Raw genomic sequence first — 17,908 nt, forward strand, 5'->3', positions numbered from 1 at the left:
TCCAAATAAATTTAAAAATATCATTTTTCTTTTTTTTTTTATTTTAAATTTTTGTCTCTTCTAAAACTAAAAAAAGACTGCAACTGCAAAAACCCCGTGAGTAACCGAACCGTGGAAGAAAAGGCGAAGGAGAGAGTTTGAATATTCTTCGATTTGGAAATTGGAACGGTCGGACGACGTTGTCTCCATCTCGTGACCCGATTAACTGTTCCTCGCGATTATCAATCTTGTCGTGGATAAACGGTACACCATGGGCCCGATCCAACTAAATAAAAAGGCCGAAATGGGCCTGGCCTACTTATCTCATGGGCCTGCCTCAGGCTCAGTTCGGGCCACCCCCACTTCTAATTCTCCCCGACAAACATTCTGGCTCGGCTTCTATCCTCTGAATTCGGTCCCATTATTTTAATATAATTAATTAAATTCTGATTATCCCGAAACCAAAAATAATAATCATGGTTATTTTTCATATGGATTTTAATTTGATGTGTGTACATTTGGGGTTATATTCTTTTATATGATAAAGTCGGCAGAATATATTAAGCTTTATATGTTAGTATGACTTGGCATTTATAATTTAAGTTATTTTAATTTTGTCTACTACTGAATTATAAAGTTTATATGTTTTACCATTTAAAAAATAATAATAATCATTATGGTACACCCGACATTAATTTCTATTGCAAAGTGGAAGTTTCCAACAAACCCGATTCCTTAAAAATAGTTATATGCTTATGTTACCATTAATTAAATTAATTAAACCAATTCATGTCTACTCAACTATTCCTTTCCATTCAAATTATTACTAAATTTAATCTAGTTGAGATTTTTTTCCGACTAAAATTTTAAAGTTCAAATCTTTATCATATATATCAAATTACGAAAATTTAACACGATCTATCTTCAATTAATTGACAGTTAATATCACGAATCAAGAAACTTAAATCTTAACCCTGAATAATAAGGCATCTATGAAAACAGTAAAAGACGAAGCAAACTTCTATTTAATACAAGAAGCTAGAATTTGATTGACATGGGTCAATACACGTTCTTTTATCGTCGATTCCTTCTCTCCCATACAACTCAAATTTTGTGTAAAGCAAAACAGACTGCCCATCTAGGAAACCACGACGACAAAAACACCTATTTTAGACCAAAGTTTTAATGTCATTCATTTATTAAACCATACCCACATCAATCATATCATTTTTTTACCTTTAATATTGATTCCTAAGACAACCCCGTGTAGTAAAGTGAACACCAATCAGAATTTAAGCTATTATTATATAAAATATTTACATCCAACCAAATTTACAAATTCACCCCTCTTCCTACGATGATCTGTGAAACAACAAACAACTTTTATTTACTTGAGAAACAAATCAATTTCTCCTTGTGTATATTAAGTATTGACAATTAAAAATCAAAGCACAAATGAAAATATATTTGAGCCAAAACACGAAGCACACGGATCTGATGTGTAGTTTGGGTCAAGCAATTTGCACCCAAATTCCCTCGCTGGGAATTTCCTGATGAACGACGTATAATATATAATACCCCGACGGTGCAACGTTAAGTGATCCCGGAATTGTAACTTCAACTTCATATTTCGAACTCCCTCTGAGTCTAAACGCCCTGCTCCCCAGATTCAACAGCCTCTGATTCATGGAGAACGAATGAGTGTTGAACGCCGGCGACAGAATCGTCACCGACACCTTTGTCGGGGCGACCTTTCCGGGGACTGTGAAGCCCACCTTCAATGCTTGTCCATGGCGGACCTTCGCCGGGGAAATTGGGTATTGGATTGCTGGTCGGAGAAATGAAAATTCAGGATCTAAATACGAAGGGGAAAATGCTTCTAAGCTTAATTCAGTTGGAAACAGAACGCCGGTGAAATTGTATAACGAATTCGGATTACTGCCGCCAACTAGAACACGACCGTCGCGGAGTAGAATCGCTGTCGAGTGGTACATTCGGGGAATCGTTGTCGGATTTTGCAATTCGAATCTCCGACCGAGAGGGTTGTTTGTGTGGTACAGAACCGGGTTCAAAACCGGTTTACGGCCGAGTTCCCACCCGGCGGTACCGGCGGAGCCTCCGTTAATGAGCAAAACGTTGCCGTTTGGAAGCAACAACATATCAACCATCACTCTGGGTTGCGGCATTGTTTCCATGACCCACTTGGGATTCCGGTCTGTAATTTTGATTCTGGCACAAGTTTTCAATGCCTCAACGAAAACCCCTCGATTGGCCTTAGTATAAGACCCTTTCGGAGCTCCGCCGCACACCAATACCTCAACTTCGATGGATTTAGCATCCAATTTCAACGGCAGCATCACGGCGGAGCCAGTACTCGGGTAACACCTTGGCTCGCCGTCGGGAATTGCCGGAAATGTCTTGACGACTCTGTTTTTGGTGTAATCGAATAAAATCGCACGATTGTTGGCAAATATGAATAAATTCCCATCCGGTTGAAGAAAAACAAATGGGTATAAATTGTTTTCGATATTATTGTCGTTGGTCTCTGCCAAGAAGGGCAAATTGAACAATTTTTGAGTTGCGGCGCTTTTCGGGTAGAATTCGTAATTGAACTGTCTCCGACCGCCGATGATGATCTGTCTACCGTCGGGGAGAATATGGTTAGTAGCATACCACCGCCTGGCTAATAATCCCAACTGAATCTCCTTCCAGTCGCAGGTGGAACAGGGCTCGAATGTTCTGACCCTCCGTTCGCCGGAATTAAAGCCGCCAGTTTGAACTAGAGTGCCGTCGGTGAAAACAGAGCCGGAGGAACACCAAACGTCGGATTGGACCATGAGTGGTCGGAAAGTGTTGGCGATGACATTATACTCGATTGAGTGGGCCGTACAGTCGACTTTTATGACGGCTTTAGGGTCTCTAAGGCATTTTCCTCCAGGCAAAGAAAGATTGGAAGGACCAAAATCGGTGCGATCGAACATCACAACGCGGTCGTTTCGAAGTAGCTGCATGTGCATGGCGGCAATGCCGACGCTTTTCTGCAGCAGCCGCCACCTCCCGCCGGCCGCCTCCGTGAGAGGCAGGCCCGAGCAGAGTATGAGGGCAAAGAAGAGTGATAAAATTATGGAAGGATTATACATAATGGCAGCTTTGGAAGTGCTTTTGATCTGGTTTTGATGGGTATGCATGGCTTGGTTTTATGGGGCGGTGGCTTGTTTATTTATACATGTTTTGGGCTCGCACGAATAACAAAATGCGTGGGATTGACGAAACCCTTTGAATTTCCAAATAATAATAATAATAATAATAATAACTATTTTTTTAAAAAAAATTATCCAACATTTTAAGATTAATTTGCAACTTTTCAAATAATATGGATGAATGAATTTTCAATTTACTTTGAATTTGAATTTTCAATTAATAAGTAGTCATGGGTGGTTTTATTATTGTTATTATCGAAGGGGTGCTTTTATTTTATATTATTTAAATAATATTTTCAAAAGAATTTAGGGTGTGTAATATATTTAATTTTTTTTAGCTTTGAAAAGACGTGAGGTTATTTGAATTTTTGATTAAATGAATTAAGATAAAAACAAGGGTAAATAAATAAAATACAACATTAAATAAATTATTGTTGTCTTATATGCCCTTGTCTTGTTCACTTAGTCCGCTTCATAAATGCTACTTGTTGTCAAATTCTTTTTAAAATCACCCGATTATGTTGATCTATTGGGAAGGTTGACCCGACATTATTTTTTTGTGTTAATACAACCCGTATTGATCTGTTTTTCAATCCATAACTAATTTAATTTTATGTTTTTTTTTTTCTTTTTTAAGTTTGTAAGGGTTTAAATATTTAATCTTTTAATAAAAAATAAAAGGTTATGTTCATGTTAGACTGTAATATTCTGTCCTTTTTTTAATTATCAATTTGCATCTATTATTTATTATTCTAAGTAACAAAAGGTATATTGTAAGAATCTTTAACTAGCAATATAAAAAATAGAAAGTAAAGCATTAATATAAGTACTAAAACTTACAAGACGCATATATGCCTAAAACACCCTTAGGATGTCGAAGTTGAATTTATTTGTACGTAAATAATAATATTAATGATAACACGTCTCGTTTTTGGCCAAGCTAAACAATGTTGGATTAGTAAGGTGAGTGACATTAAAATTGTACGTATGAGAAATTATTTTGACGGTGAATCGTGTATGTTTAGTGTCACTACCATATTATCCTGGCTGCAGATAGCAATTCAAATGTATGATTAAGCTTCGGGTCACGTTTGAGATAAAATATTTTTAAAAGTGTATGTGATAAAATGCGTTGAAAACAATATTATAGACTAAAAGCATATAAACAACAACCACAACTTTGATAGAATATAGCTCGAGTAAAAACAATTGATGACCAGTCACATTTCATATAATATATTTTAGCGTATTTTAGCTATGGGGTCTAAATATGATTTTAATGAACGGTCCTCTACTCCATAATGACATGACAGAGATAGTAATGACCTAACTATACAGGAAAATAAGTAAAAGGGGTTTGGAACGAGTATACGACCATGGACAACACGTTTTGACCGAGACATCCGACACTTGGCTATAAACAACCCACCTAGATAAACTGTGAAACTTAGCAGCGGAGGATACTTTGTACCGTGCATTGAAGATGGAAAAAAATTAATATTTTGTAAGACGATTATTCTTATTTTTAAATTACATATAATTAAAAACTTAAAATATAATATAGTGAAGATTGTGTGTGTTGGAGGCCAAAGCTTCTCACCCAACGCTTCATATAGAATATTAATATAATATATATAAAATTTAAAAAGGAACCGTTGTGTGACGTGCCGGAGACTTAGTCATCAAATATTATTTAATATGATCTTATGTGATACGGCAAAGCTTTTAGCAATGGTTTTTTTTTTTTTTTTTTTTTTGTTTTTCAAACCAATTATTGATTTATAATTAATTTATTTATTTTTCAACGCTTCCAGCTATTGATTATTTCTTAGAATTTTCTGATTTAGACATGATAAGGGTAGTATTGTAATATCCATAAGTGTGATAGATAAGTCTATTTTTTAATATTTAATTTTTAATTAAGTCATACTAAGAAATACATCTCTCAACATTCCAAATGTCTTTTCACTCGACAAATTAAATGCATAAATAAAAACTTATAATCATAATCTTATCTATGGATAATAATATCGAGCCCATCAAATATAGACCATTGATTATTAGAAAATAGAAAAATATATATTTAATAATTTTTTAGCAAATAAGTATTCATTTTATTATTTTTAAATTACCATATATTCATCGTTTTCTTATCTGCTTTCGTTTCACATGGAGTTTATGTATATATTTCTTGTAAAAAGAAAAAAAATTATACAAAGTATTAAAAAATAAAATATCCATTCAAACATGGATGAGATATAGCGATAATGATGGTTGCAATGAAGTCGATAAACTTGTTTATGGTTCGAAACTTGAACAAGGCAACCTTTGATTATTTTCTTTATATCTATGTTTTCCTTTTTATTTAATAGAAAAAAATAATATCATAAATAAAAGACAAAGCAATAATATTATATATGTACATTTAGGATACAATAATATTATTTAGTAAATGTCAATTATCGTTATATAATTGGGTAACTGTGTACTTGTGTAACAGCTCAAGCTCACTACTAGTAGGGCTTTCATTTTTTAGTTTGGGAAACTCAAGGTTTTTAAAACGCATCGGGAGAGGTTTCTAGACCTTTATAATGCTTCACCCATCCTTATAAATAATGTTTCCTTCCTCTCTCCAACTGATGTGAGATCTTACCATCCACCTCCCTTCAGGGCCCAGTGTTCTCGCTGACATACTATCCAGTGTTCACCTCCCTTCGAGGCTCAACGTCCTCGCTAGCACACTTGCCGGTGTCCACCCCTTTTGGGGCTCAGTGTTTTCACTGGCACGCCACCCAGTGTTCGTCTCTGATACCAAGCCCACTGCCAGTAGATATTGTCCATTTTCCTTTCGGGCTTCCTTAACGTTTTTAGAATGCAATTGTTAGGGAGGAGTTTTCACACCTTTAGAAAAAAATATTTTGTTCTCCTCTCTAATCAATGTGGGATCTAAGAGTCAGTTTTGGTGGGTGGATTGTTACCATCGTGGCCAACGCAATTGACATACATTTTATGGGTCCGTAGATTACAATATTTCAACAGTTTTTTAATTAAAAAATTACAGTATTTTAACTAACAAATTCAAAATTTATACGAAAGCATGTTGGCATTGTACATGGATTTCTTCATCTTATTCATAGGTGGTTTTAAATTGTTAAACCTTAATTATTCATACACTATGATTCAAAATATGAAGGCAAATTACAAAGAATATAACCAATATGAACAAAAACAGTAATCCACCTCGAAAAAGAATTGGAACAGCGAAATCAATTATCCAAGTATTTGAATCCAAATGCCTTCACTGGGAATGCACTGATGAACAACAAATAATAGATAAAACCCAGGCGGTGCAATATTACTGCCAACAGGAGCGCTAACCTCCACTTCATACTTCAGATCCGGCCATATGTTCGTCGTCACATTGCCCACGCCGAGCACCAACAGCCTCTGGTTCATTGAGAATGAATGGGTATTGAACGGCGGAGCCAACATGGTTACCGACACTTCCGTCGGGTCTAATTCGTCGATCACCGTAAACTCCACCTTGAAAGTTTGTCCGTGGAGAAGCATCATTTGAGACCACGGTGTTAGTATTGTGGGACGTAAGGCCAAGAATTGAGGGTCAAGATATGAAGGATGAAATGCTTCTATGCTAAGTTCCGTCGGAAAAAGTGTGCCGGAAAAATTATAAACCGGATGCGGGTTGCTCCCACCGACGAGGATACGGCCATCACGAAGCAAGATCGCTGTCGAGTGGTACATACGGGGGATTTTACTCGGGGCGTTCATTTCGAATCTTGCACCGGGTGGTTTGTTGGGTCGGTACAGAACCGGGTTCAGTACCGGTTTCCGGCCAAGTTCCCAGCCGGCGGTGCCGAAGGACCCGCCGTTGATCAGCAAAACGTTGCCGTTTGGAAGCAACAACATGTCGCCCATAACCCTGGGAAGTGGCATAATCTCGATGAGCCATTTGGGGTTTGGACTGGTAATTTTGATTCTTGCACAAGTTTTGAGTGCTTTGACGAAAATTCCATTGCGAGCTTTAATATGAGCTCCTTTTGGAGCTCCACCGCAGATCATGACCTCCACTTCAATGGATTTCGCCTGCAAATCCAACGGAAGCATCACAGCCGATCCAGTACTCGGGTAATTCCTCGGATTGCCGCCACGAATTTCCGGGAAGGCTTTAAGAACCCTGTTCTTGGAGTAGTCAAATAAGATGGCTCGATTATTAGCGAATATGAATAAACTCCCATCGATATGAAGAAACACAAATGGGTACAAATTGTTTTCGATTTCGCCATCGTTGGTTTGCACCAAGAACGGCAAACTATATGCCTTGGCTGCAGATTTAGTCTCCGCCAAATGCCAATAAAACGATGCAGGTTTAGGAAAGATTTCATAGCTGAAGCTGTTCCGCCCGCCGACTATGATCTGGCTGCCATCGGGGAGAATGTGGTTGGTGGCATACCACCGGCGGGTGAGCAACCCCATCGGAATCTCTTCCCAGTCACATCCTCGGCACGGTTTTAAGATCCTGACGGTACGGTCGCCAGCTTTGAAACCACCAGTTTGAACCAGAGCGCCATAGTGCACAGCTCCACCCGACGAGCACCACATACTTGACTGAATAGCGAGTGGCCTGAATGAGTTGGTGGCGACGTCGTACTCGACAGAATGAGTAGTACAATCGAACCCGATTCGACGTCCATTGTAGATTCTTGAGCACTTTGCTTTGGGGAACGACACGTTCGATGGGCCAAGGTCGGTGCCATCGAACATGACGACACGGTCGTTGTGGAGTAGCTGCATGTGCATGGCTGAAATGCCGATGGCGTCCTGCAAAAGTGTCCAGTAGCCGGTGCAGGTGGAATGGGAAAAAGACATTCCGGCGAGGAGCAACACATGGCAGAAGAACAGAACCACCGACTGCTTATTCATATCTTTTAAAAGAACGATCTTGAGACGGCGATGAAACTAAAGAACAAGAAAGAACCAAGAAGATTCAATTGGGCAAGCCAAAATTAACCGGCATCTATCATGCAGAACCTAACGCTCAATCAAGATTAGCTTCTTGAAGAGTTCAAGAAGAAACATGAACAACAATTAGCGTAACCTATAATATCTCAGTCTCCTATGATCAAATACCAACTATAGAACACTGAGAGCCCCAACAAAGTCTCATTCCGTGAAGTGAAGAGATGCTACAGATGCGAAAAGTTGGAAGGGTGCTTTTTACCTTTTATCAGTAAATGCACCACAGTGAAATAAATTACAAAAAGATTAAAAAGATTAAAAAAAAAAAGAAAATAATAATAATAAATAAAGGTACATCAGAGGGCATGGTAAGTCAGATGCCTATACCCTCATCCCAAGCGAGAAACAACGGCAGCCATTTGAATTCAAGTTCGAGGAGGATAGAGTTCCCAGAGTGCCACTGTTCTGTCTTCTGACGCAGATGCCATTAATTTACAGTTGTCCGAGTATGATACAGCATTACACTGCAAATATGGAAAGCAATACGCTTAAAAGCCAAAAAAAAAAAAAACTACTGAACAATGAGAAGCAGGAAGAAGATTATGCAATATAAGATGGACTAATAACGAGTTTGTAGCCATAGCCACTTCAAATATATCATGGGTAGATGTGAAATCCTTTTGCTATATTTTCCAGGCTCTAAACGAACCATGAAGAAAACAAAATGACCCATTGTATAATGGAAAGCTAGTTTCAAAGCTGTTAAGAAAATGAAAAGTTGTTTGATAATTTGTTCCGTTCCAAGGAATGCCAGAATTCTCATCTCCTCATCAACAATCAAGATCCACAGAAAACTAGAAACGAAGTCGGTGCACACATAGTATGAAGAGAGAAAAGAAGAAAAAAAGCTAAATGTAAAACGTTTGGTACTATTGCCATATAAAGAAAGTCATACCAAGGCCTGATGATACTTCAATATAGCAAGGGGGCTTCCTTTCCGATAATTATATATCCGTACTCTGCCACAGGGAGAAAGAAAACAAATTAAGCAAGAGATCATCTTTCGGATCATGTTTCACATATTTCACAGTATCATGCAGCATAAACAATCAAACATCAGTCACGTGAAACATTAAAGATTTCATGCTGAAAGGTTCATTCCAACAGCAATCTCATAGAAGATCTTTTGAAAGAGTAGTTTGACTGGGACAGCTAGACAATAGAACACAGGGATACACGTCTCTCCATTGGCTCAGCACTACTTCGTTCACCATCTTCCTTTGAGATTGAATATCTTCGTTTTGGGGCATATTTACAGGCACAGCAGATATATATAAAACACAGCACACCACACAATTTCGAAGCATAGCATTGCTAACCTGTGATCCCAACCAGCAGTTGCAGCAATCTTGTCATCTGGTCGAATAGAGACCTTTGCTATGCCAGGCCGTTCCAAAGTAATTTCTTTCTTCACTAGACATGTCCCCTTTATAACTCAAGAGAACCAAAATAAATTTCACATATAAAAGCGCAAAATGGCAGTTGCCCAAACACTTGCATCTATACTAGTAATGGACCATGAAATAAACGTAATTTTTATAGACAGTAAACAATGAAATAAAGCCATCTCAATCTACAGACATTTCAACAACTAATGGGACCATCAGAAAACTTCTATTATTATCATATGAAAACTTCATCGCATAGAGAAACACGCACAAACACCTTTTACTATCATATTAAAACTTCTCCTTGGGAAGAATGCAAGATTCAAAATATTCTCATTGATTCATGAAAGGCATTTGAAGAGTCATGATGAACATCCCCTCCACCAAACAATTATTGAGCTGAATATTAGGACAGTCATTCACCCACCCCTCATATTGTCAAAAAAATCTAATATTAGAATAAGTCAACATAAGCTATTAGCCTATTTACTACATAAGGAAGGTTTAAGTTATGTAATTTTTTACTAGCCGAATATTTCATTATTACAGAACTAATATATCATATTTAAGTAGCGTCATTTTTTAAAGTAAACTTTTGTACACTTTAAATACCATGGAATGATCCAAACTAAAAGTCACAATTTTGTCGTCTGCAGCTCCTGAGATACCACCATTGCAAGATCCATCAACGCAAATGCTTAGAACTGCAAACAAGATAATCAAAATCGTGGCTTTTCACTGAGGAAAGAATACATAGAAGTCCAGAATATTCAGACAAGCACCTGGCTCTGAATGACACTTCACTGATGTTACAGGAACACCCGGATTCCTTAGATCCCACCAAAGCATGGAACCATCCTCGTATCTAAATAATGAAAAGAAACTTAAACTTGCATTCTAGAGGATTAAACAGTGAAATTGATTAAGCCTATGAACTGTAAAGCAAGAACCAAAGATGGCATGATCAGAATACATGTTCATTAAATAAGATTGTGATAAACTATGAGAGTATAACTGTGGTCCCAATTTTTGGACGGTAGATGATGTGATGTTAGGCAATGATCAACTTAAGAAGTTATGGGCAATATGACGAGACGAGGAGAAAGATACACATGAACATCTTTGTTCTATTTGAGTATTTTTAACTAGTACATAATTGGCTAAATTATAAAGCACACTCTTGAACTTTGCCATTTGGTTAAAAAATACCCGTACTCTTTCAAAAGCTGCAATATTACCCTTAACCTTTCATATATGTTTCAAAACTATTCTTGAAGTAAAGATGTGTTAGATTATGGGACAAAATATCGGTTTCGGTGACTAGGAATGATATAGAGGTGACTAGGACGCTTGCATGAATTAAGTAAGAAAGAATAGTAGTCAAACACATCGGCTTTTTGTCCAACATTACAATGATTTTTTTACTCCAAAGGTATTTTCGAAACGTTTATGAAAGGCCAAAGATAATATTATAACTTTTGAAAGAATACGACATTCTTGAAACAAAGGGCAACGGATATTTATTATAATTTAGCTTACATCATTTTGTATAAGTGAAGAGAAAGAAGGATGAAGGTAAAGAAGTACCCAGACAAGACATTTAAGAATCCCTGAGATTTAGACGGTAGAAAGGCTTGGACTGCCATGCACAATCCTGCCAGAGACAATTTGTTAAGATTTCAAAGTCGGCATGAAAATTAGAAAAGAAAAACCAAAATTGATCATGTAACTAAAGGCTATGTTTGATTGTACAAATGGAATAGAATCAGAAAAGATATTAGAGACAAGTACTCGTTTGGTCACAAATAGGATAAGTCAATTCATCAATTCATTTGATTAAGTAATGAATGGTAACTATGCAAGTAAAAAATTAATAACTAATAATAACACTACAGTTCTTTTAATTGTCATTTTGTTAAAGCTATTCTTTAATGATATTAAAAACATTGTTGTAAGAAATACTTAATGGTTTAAGCAAACCAATGAAACCAACCTCTCTCCTTGGTAGAGATATTTGGGCAATCCCCTTCACAGTTTGGAGGAAGTCGTAGCAACCTTTCCCCAGAATTCAGATCCCAAATTTCAACCTTTCATCACACACCGTAGAGAATAAGAAATCGAGGCCTCGGTACTCAATGGTATGTGGGTAAATATAGACAAGAATAATCTTCATACAAACCTCTGAAGATTGCTCCCCGGCAACAGCCACATACTTAAGTCCGTCCGCTGGTTTATCAGCAGAAGTCAGGAAAAACACCATTTTAATTAGCGTCATCACAACAATGTTAGAAGATGTACCATTATTCAACAATGGATAATGCGAAGACATTAGGCATATATAATCAAACATGCATTAGAAAAAAAAAATTACATGAACCATCGACTTGAAAGAACCTTCTGATATGCATGCCTGCTCAGTAGAATTTTCTTGAGTCTTTTCTCCACTGCAGCTCAAAGTTTCGACCTCGACGGGGTTCTGGTCTATATCATTACTATACTTAGGACCACCATCGTGCCTTGAAAAATCAGAAGGCTGCTTCACCAAGGAGAGTTTGCAAAAGTGATAGGCATTTGTGTTGATTGTGACAGAGGGAACTCTGTTGTGCATAAAAATTACCAACAACGTATGTGAATTACCAAAAACAAAGAAAGACACCAAAAATTGTCCGAGTAAGATTAGAAATTTTGAAAGACGGGCCTCACGTAAAATCCGAATGTTCAAGATGAACAAACAGTTCAGACGATAATTTCATGTAAGGTTCAATAGAATTTATTCGTAAAAACATAGATACTGCAGACTGCAACAGTGTTCTTAAAATGGTCTAAAGTTAGGGACATGCGTGGCCGGAAAAAGTAAAGAAAATTCTAGTGAATAAAGCATCGTAAACCAGCAAATACCTGGACAGAGCCCTATCATCAATATCCCAGCACTTCACAGTTCCATCCCTACCCTGGCTATACACAGAGGAGTTAAACTATAAGCATACACAACTCGCAAACCATTCAAGCAATGAACTAAAATTCCGTACTGGATAAGAAGATATGAAAGAAGAGCACCTGACAACTCTATTTGTCCCAATTGAACGACTACAAGCAATACTAATAATTCCGTGTGCCGCACTATGCACCCTGATATCAGTTATCCCAATCACAAATCAGATACAACACACAGAAGGAGCAAAAACTAAAAGCAACGAAGCAATAATCAATACCATGCTGATGATACCGTTCTATGCTGAGCCGTGTCCCAAATACGCAACTCACCATCTGCAGAGCTAATATGAATCGCAATTACAACACTTTACTACCCGGCAGAATATTTCAAATAAATAAACAGAAGCAAAAGGCTCAAAAAATGAAACAACGAGTGATCGGAGCTAATGGATACCCCGAAAAGAGAAGAGGTTCAGACGGATGAAAAGAAACGTCCGTGACAGAGGCCCGATGACCTCGGAGCACGGCCACAGGGTCCGGCGGTGGCCTCTTACTCATTCTCACTCCAACGTCGCGTTTCCTTCTTTTCTAATTCTTCTCTTCACCAGGAAATTTGTAGTGCCGGTAAACCAACCGCGGGAGTTGGACGGCGTTTCTGAACTTTACCGCCAAAAGGCGACGACTTGTAAAGCCAGTCGGAGGGGCGATGGTCGGATTCTCCTAGACCTCCAATCGGAGACGGAGTAACTACAATTGGGAAGCTTCTCTTGTGGGCCGCATTTTCTGTAAATGGGCCCAGGCCCAATAGCGAAAAACTAAAGCCCACTCCTCCCACCAATTCCTCCCGCCGACAATACCTTCGTATTAGTCCTCTCCTGCCATTTAAAAGATAACCAACCGTGAAAAAAATTAAATTAATAATTAATAAACTTATTTGAAATGTTTTTTTTTTTTGTTCCAATGTTTTTAATGTTATCCAATTTGTGTGTCTAATGTCTAGTATTTTAAGTAAAAAAAAACATTGAATTCCCTTTTTGTCCCTCATGATGAACACCCACCTACTTGAACAAACAAAAGAGAATAAACCAGCGGGCCTAGTGGGCCACCTTTGAAAAAGTAATTAAAAGATAATATTAGATAATACGAAATTCAGAGTCATAAGTAATCATTTGATGACTAATTCTTTTGTGTTTATAATCCAATTTAAAACCCAATAATCTGATTTGATATCGATTTTATGTGTTTTTAAATCATGCCAGTTCACTCATAAAGAATTTAATTACAAATTTGTAAAATAAAATTAAAAAAAAAAAAAGATTTAAAGAGTAAAATGTTTTGGAATCAATTATTTGATGTGGATGACAATGAGGTGATTAACTTTTGGGAGTAATGAAAGTGATTGGGTGTTTAAAGTGGAGGAGGCCGCGATTGAAGCAAATTATCAAACACTTGATATGCAATAATTATAAGAACAAAGCAATAATTATAAGAACAAAGGAAAATGGGTATTGGAAGGGAAGCCCAGAACAAACAAAGAGTATTGTATTTCTTTTATATTAACTCTTATCTATCAAACCCAGTTGGCACCCTATTTATTAATTATAGTTAGGTTAATATATATATATATATATATTATAAAGAAGTGTGATAAAGATTAAATTAAAAAATTGGATGGAAAATTAGATAAAGGAAGGAAGAGGGGGAGGGGGAGGGGGAATGGAAGAGATAATAAAGATAGGGCGGAGTTTGTCCTTTCTTTGTTTCTCTCATTTGGGTTTCTTCCAGATCCAATGAAACTAAGAACAGGGAGAAATCATCTCATGTTCGTATCCAAAATTAAAACCCTAATGGATTCTTTGATTTTTCTGCCTTTCTGATTTCTTTGTTTCTCCACTGCTTTTGTTTCCTTCTTTTCCTCTGCTTCCCCCTTTCCAGCAATGTCGACGAGAGGGAGCAGATCGGAGAAGGTGAAGAGGATCTTTCAGAAATTTGATGTTAGCCATGATGGGGGTCTTAATAGGGACGAAATGGCGGCGCTTGTTGTGGCGGTTAACCCTAGGGTCAAGTTTAGCGAGGAACAGATCAATGCTATTCTCGATGAGGTGTTTCGGACGTATGGGGATTTCATTCAGGGCGATAAGGGTTTAACTTTTGAGGGATTGTTGAGGACTTATGATGATGGTGCCGGAGATGTGGACCGTGACTTCGACGCGCTTGAATTGGAACTCAATCAGGATGATAACAAGGGAATTTTGGTCACTTCCGAGGCTTCTTCTTCTTCAATCGCCGATGAACGTGCTTTGGAGTCGCAGAAGAAGCAGAGGACTGCGGCGTGGGCGTTGTCGCCGAATCATGGTATTGTCTTCGATGATACTTGGAAGATCGTGGATGATTTGGAGGTTTTGATTAAGAGGTTGAAGACAAAGCAGGCTAAGGATGGGAAATTGAAGGCGGACAATTTCGATGCCTATTCTGATGCAGGCTGGTCGAGAGAATTGGGGCCGTCTTCGGAGCTTTCTGAGAAGAGGGTTTTCTGGGAAGAGTCCGGCCATGACTATGCTTCGTTTCTCAAGGAATTAGGGGTTTTGAGAACCCGAGCAGATCGAGCGCGGTCCAGAGAGGAGGCTTTTGATGGGCATATGGCAATTGGTAGGGTTTTATATGAGCATCAGCTTTTCAAGGAGGCTCTTGTTAGCTTCAAGAGGGCTTGTGAGTTGCAACCTACCGACGTGAGGCCGCATTTTAGAGCTGGGAACTGCTTGTATGTTCTTGGAAAATACAAGGAGGCAAAGGAAGAGTTTCTGTTGGCATTGGAGGCGGCGGAGGCCGGGGGAAATCAGTGGGGATATTTGCTTCCACAAATTTATGTGAATCTTGGTATTGCACTTGAAGGTGAAGGTATGGTTTTAAGTGCTTGCGAATACTATAGAGAAGCTGCTATTCTTTGTCCTACACATTTTAGAGCTTTGAAACTGCTGGGGAGTGCTTTATTTGGAGTAGGGGAATATAGGGCTGCCGTTAAGGCCTTGGAAGAGGCCATATTCATGAAACCAGATTATGCTGATGCTCACTGTGATTTGGCCTCCGCTTTGCATGCAATGGGGGAAGATGAGCGAGCAATTGAGGTGTTTCAGAAGGCAATCGACTTGAAGCCTGGCCATGTAGATGCTTTGTATAACTTGGGTGGACTTTACATGGACTTGGGTAGGTTCCAAAGAGCTTCAGAAATGTACACGAGAGTTTTAGCTGTGTGGCCTAACCATTGGCGGGCGCAGCTGAACAAAGCTGTGTCCCTGTTGGGTGCTGGGGAAGCTGAGGACGCTAAGAAGGCCTTAAAGGAAGCCTTGAAAATGACGAACAGGGTGGAGTTGCATGATGCTATATCGCATTTGAAACAGTTGCAGAAGAAGAAGTTGAAAGGCAATGGCAGTGCAAATGGTGAAGGGGCTTTTATAGTTGTGGAAGCCTCAAAGTTTAAGACCATGGGAGAGAAGACTGTTTTGAGACCGGAACTGTCAAATGCTCTCAAAATTAGATCTTTCCAGAAGATTACCAGATTGAATCGCTGTGATGTGGAACTTATTAAGAAGGAAATCAGTGAACATGATGTGCCAGTATCTTATTCAGGTGGTGGCGTGCCTGAGAAGTCCATACGCAAGCCTAGCTTGGAAGAAATTCTTCGTAGATTATTGAATTTCTTGAAGCCAGAGACGTTCCAAGGAGCTGTCAAAGCCATTAACGAGAGGATACTCTCTGTCCTGGACGAGACAGGCTCAGGAAGGGTGGACTTGGGGCTGTTTTTTGCCATTCTTGCTCCCATTTGCACAGGTCCCCCTGAAAAGAGAAAGCGGGTGGCATACGATGCCCTTGTATGGCGACCTGTGAACGACGGTGGCACTCAGATCAGAAAATTTGATGCAGTCAGGTATATCAAATTGTTGAGGGCCATATATATTCCTAGCCAAGGATCCAGTGAGATAATGGAAGTCCATGGACAGACAGACAATTCTGTGGTGTCCTTCACAGAGTTTCTTGTCATGTTCAATGACCAAGATTGGGGTTTTGGTATTATGTCCACCCTGTTGAAGCTAGAAAGCGGAGACAGAAATCGACATGGGAATCACGTATGCTCCGTTTGCCGCTACCCTATCATCGGATCTCGATTCAAGGAGATGAAATCACATTTTAGCTTGTGTAATCAATGTTATAGCGAGGGGAAGGTGCCTCCTTCAAGCAAGCAAGAAGAGTACAGATTTAAAGAGTATGGGAGTGAGGGTGAAGCAGTGAAAGACAAGTGCTTGTGTTTTACAATGCAATCCCATGATGATTCTTAGATAGGTTTCTCTCTTAATCCGTTGTCATGGTTGGTTTTAGGTGTTCAGTGTCAATTATATAACTTCGAATGTGTGCAGTGGGAGTTTTGCCCTTTGTATAATAATTCGGTTCTATGAAGCCCTCTGATATATTTGTTTGATTATTATTGCCCAACTACAAATTTCATCCTTTTAAATCTGTTCATTCTGTGATGGAAACTGCTGATTCTAGATTCCTCTGTTATATACACCACGGACATGTCACATTTAACACAATGCCAGCCAAAGTCTTTGTGTAGGGCCCAGTTTTTGTTTACTTTTTGTTATTTTATCACAAGTTTTAATCTGATCTCTGCTGTACTTGAAGGTCAAATGAACGAATCCAATGATTGATGATGATGCCAAATAATTGACGAGGAATACCATACAAGCACTAATATCTGCTCCCCATTGCAGCAATGTTCACAAAATCTCTTTCTGATGCATCATTTTAAGTGGGTCTTCTCTTCTTTGCTTTTCTTCATCTTGTAGTTTTTTTTTCCCTTCTCAGCTCTCCCTCAATTCCTCTGTTTTCACAGTATTTTTTGTTCTTAATTAATTTCTAAGGCAACTCAAGATTGAAGAGAACCTCAAATACATGTGTAATTCGAGATAGTATACGAGATAGTATAGTGATGTGATTATGTAAGATCCCACGTCAGTTGGGAAAGAGAACGAAGCATTCTTTATAAGGGTGTGAAATTTTTTTCCTAGCAGACGTGTTTCAAAATCATTGAGAGAAAACTCGAAAGGAAAACTCCAAAAAGGACAATATTTGTTAGTGTGGTATCAAAGCCAGATACTAGGCGATGTGCCAACGAGAAGGCTGAGCCCTAAAAGGGGGTGGCGATGTGCCAACGAGAAGGCTGAGCCCTAAAAGGAGGTGGCCAATGAGGAGGCTGAGCCCTAAAAGGGGTGGACACAAGGTGATGTACTAGCAAGGATGCTGGGCCCAAAGGGGGTGGATTGGGAGGTCCCTCATCAATTGGAGAAGAGAACGAGTGGCAGCGAGGACGCT

The 17,908-nt window shown here is 38.6% G+C and overlaps 4 protein-coding genes across 4 annotated transcripts; 1 reads left to right on the plus strand and 3 right to left on the minus strand.

The window, feature by feature from the left end:
* Nucleotides 1–1,249: 1,249 nt before the first annotated feature.
* LOC111788891 (aldehyde oxidase GLOX) lies at nt 1,250–3,184 on the minus strand. The gene has a single exon (XM_023669462.1). The coding sequence runs from the start codon at nt 3,165–3,167 to the stop codon at nt 1,491–1,493; it is 1,677 nt and encodes a 558-aa protein (XP_023525230.1). The 5' UTR covers nt 3,168–3,184; the 3' UTR covers nt 1,250–1,490.
* A 3,181-nt stretch (nt 3,185–6,365) lies between these two features.
* Nucleotides 6,366–8,197, minus strand: LOC111789018 (aldehyde oxidase GLOX1-like). Its single transcript, XM_023669630.1, has one exon. It carries the CDS (start codon nt 8,118–8,120, stop codon nt 6,450–6,452), a length of 1,671 nt encoding a protein of 556 aa, XP_023525398.1. The 5' UTR covers nt 8,121–8,197; the 3' UTR covers nt 6,366–6,449.
* A 144-nt stretch (nt 8,198–8,341) lies between these two features.
* LOC111789020 (protein DECREASED SIZE EXCLUSION LIMIT 1) lies at nt 8,342–13,357 on the minus strand. Its single transcript, XM_023669632.1, has 13 exons — nt 12,993–13,357; nt 12,817–12,879; nt 12,662–12,733; nt 12,503–12,559; nt 11,999–12,201; nt 11,784–11,830; nt 11,598–11,691; nt 11,192–11,258; nt 10,387–10,469; nt 10,217–10,308; nt 9,536–9,642; nt 9,112–9,175; nt 8,342–8,680 (listed from the first exon to the last, which is right to left on the minus strand). The coding sequence occupies exons 1-13, from the start codon at nt 13,094–13,096 to the stop codon at nt 8,582–8,584; spliced, it is 1,152 nt and encodes a 383-aa protein (XP_023525400.1). The 5' UTR covers nt 13,097–13,357; the 3' UTR covers nt 8,342–8,581.
* Nucleotides 13,358–14,230: 873 nt separating this feature from the next.
* Nucleotides 14,231–17,042, plus strand: LOC111789017 (uncharacterized TPR repeat-containing protein At1g05150-like). Its single transcript, XM_023669629.1, has one exon. The coding sequence runs from the start codon at nt 14,476–14,478 to the stop codon at nt 16,870–16,872; it is 2,397 nt and encodes a 798-aa protein (XP_023525397.1). The 5' UTR covers nt 14,231–14,475; the 3' UTR covers nt 16,873–17,042.
* Nucleotides 17,043–17,908: the final 866 nt, after the last annotated feature.

This window comes from Cucurbita pepo, chromosome LG02 (genome assembly GCF_002806865.2).
Source record: "Cucurbita pepo subsp. pepo cultivar mu-cu-16 chromosome LG02, ASM280686v2, whole genome shotgun sequence".
Lineage (NCBI taxonomy): Eukaryota > Viridiplantae > Streptophyta > Magnoliopsida > Cucurbitales > Cucurbitaceae > Cucurbita > Cucurbita pepo.

What these genes read in the sequence shown, in the direction of transcription:
- LOC111788891 (XM_023669462.1), bottom strand. Translation starts at nt 3,167, where the DNA reads ATGCATACCCATCAAAACCAGATCAAAAGCACTTCCAAAGCTGCCATT.
- LOC111789018 (XM_023669630.1), bottom strand. Translation starts at nt 8,120, where the DNA reads ATGAATAAGCAGTCGGTGGTTCTGTTCTTCTGCCATGTGTTGCTCCTC.
- LOC111789020 (XM_023669632.1), bottom strand. Translation starts at nt 13,096, where the DNA reads ATGAGTAAGAGGCCACCGCCGGACCCTGTGGCCGTGCTCCGAGGTCAT. An exon ending in TTAGTTTGGATCATTCCATG is followed by an intron (nt 9,643 to 10,216) that starts GTATTTAAAGTG and finishes TGAGTTATAAAG; the next exon opens with GGGACATGTCTAGTGAAGAA. An exon ending in TGAAGTATCATCAGGCCTTG is followed by an intron (nt 8,681 to 9,111) that starts GTATGACTTTCT and finishes CCATATTTGCAG; the next exon opens with TGTAATGCTGTATCATACTC.
- LOC111789017 (XM_023669629.1), top strand. Translation starts at nt 14,476, where the DNA reads ATGTCGACGAGAGGGAGCAGATCGGAGAAGGTGAAGAGGATCTTTCAG.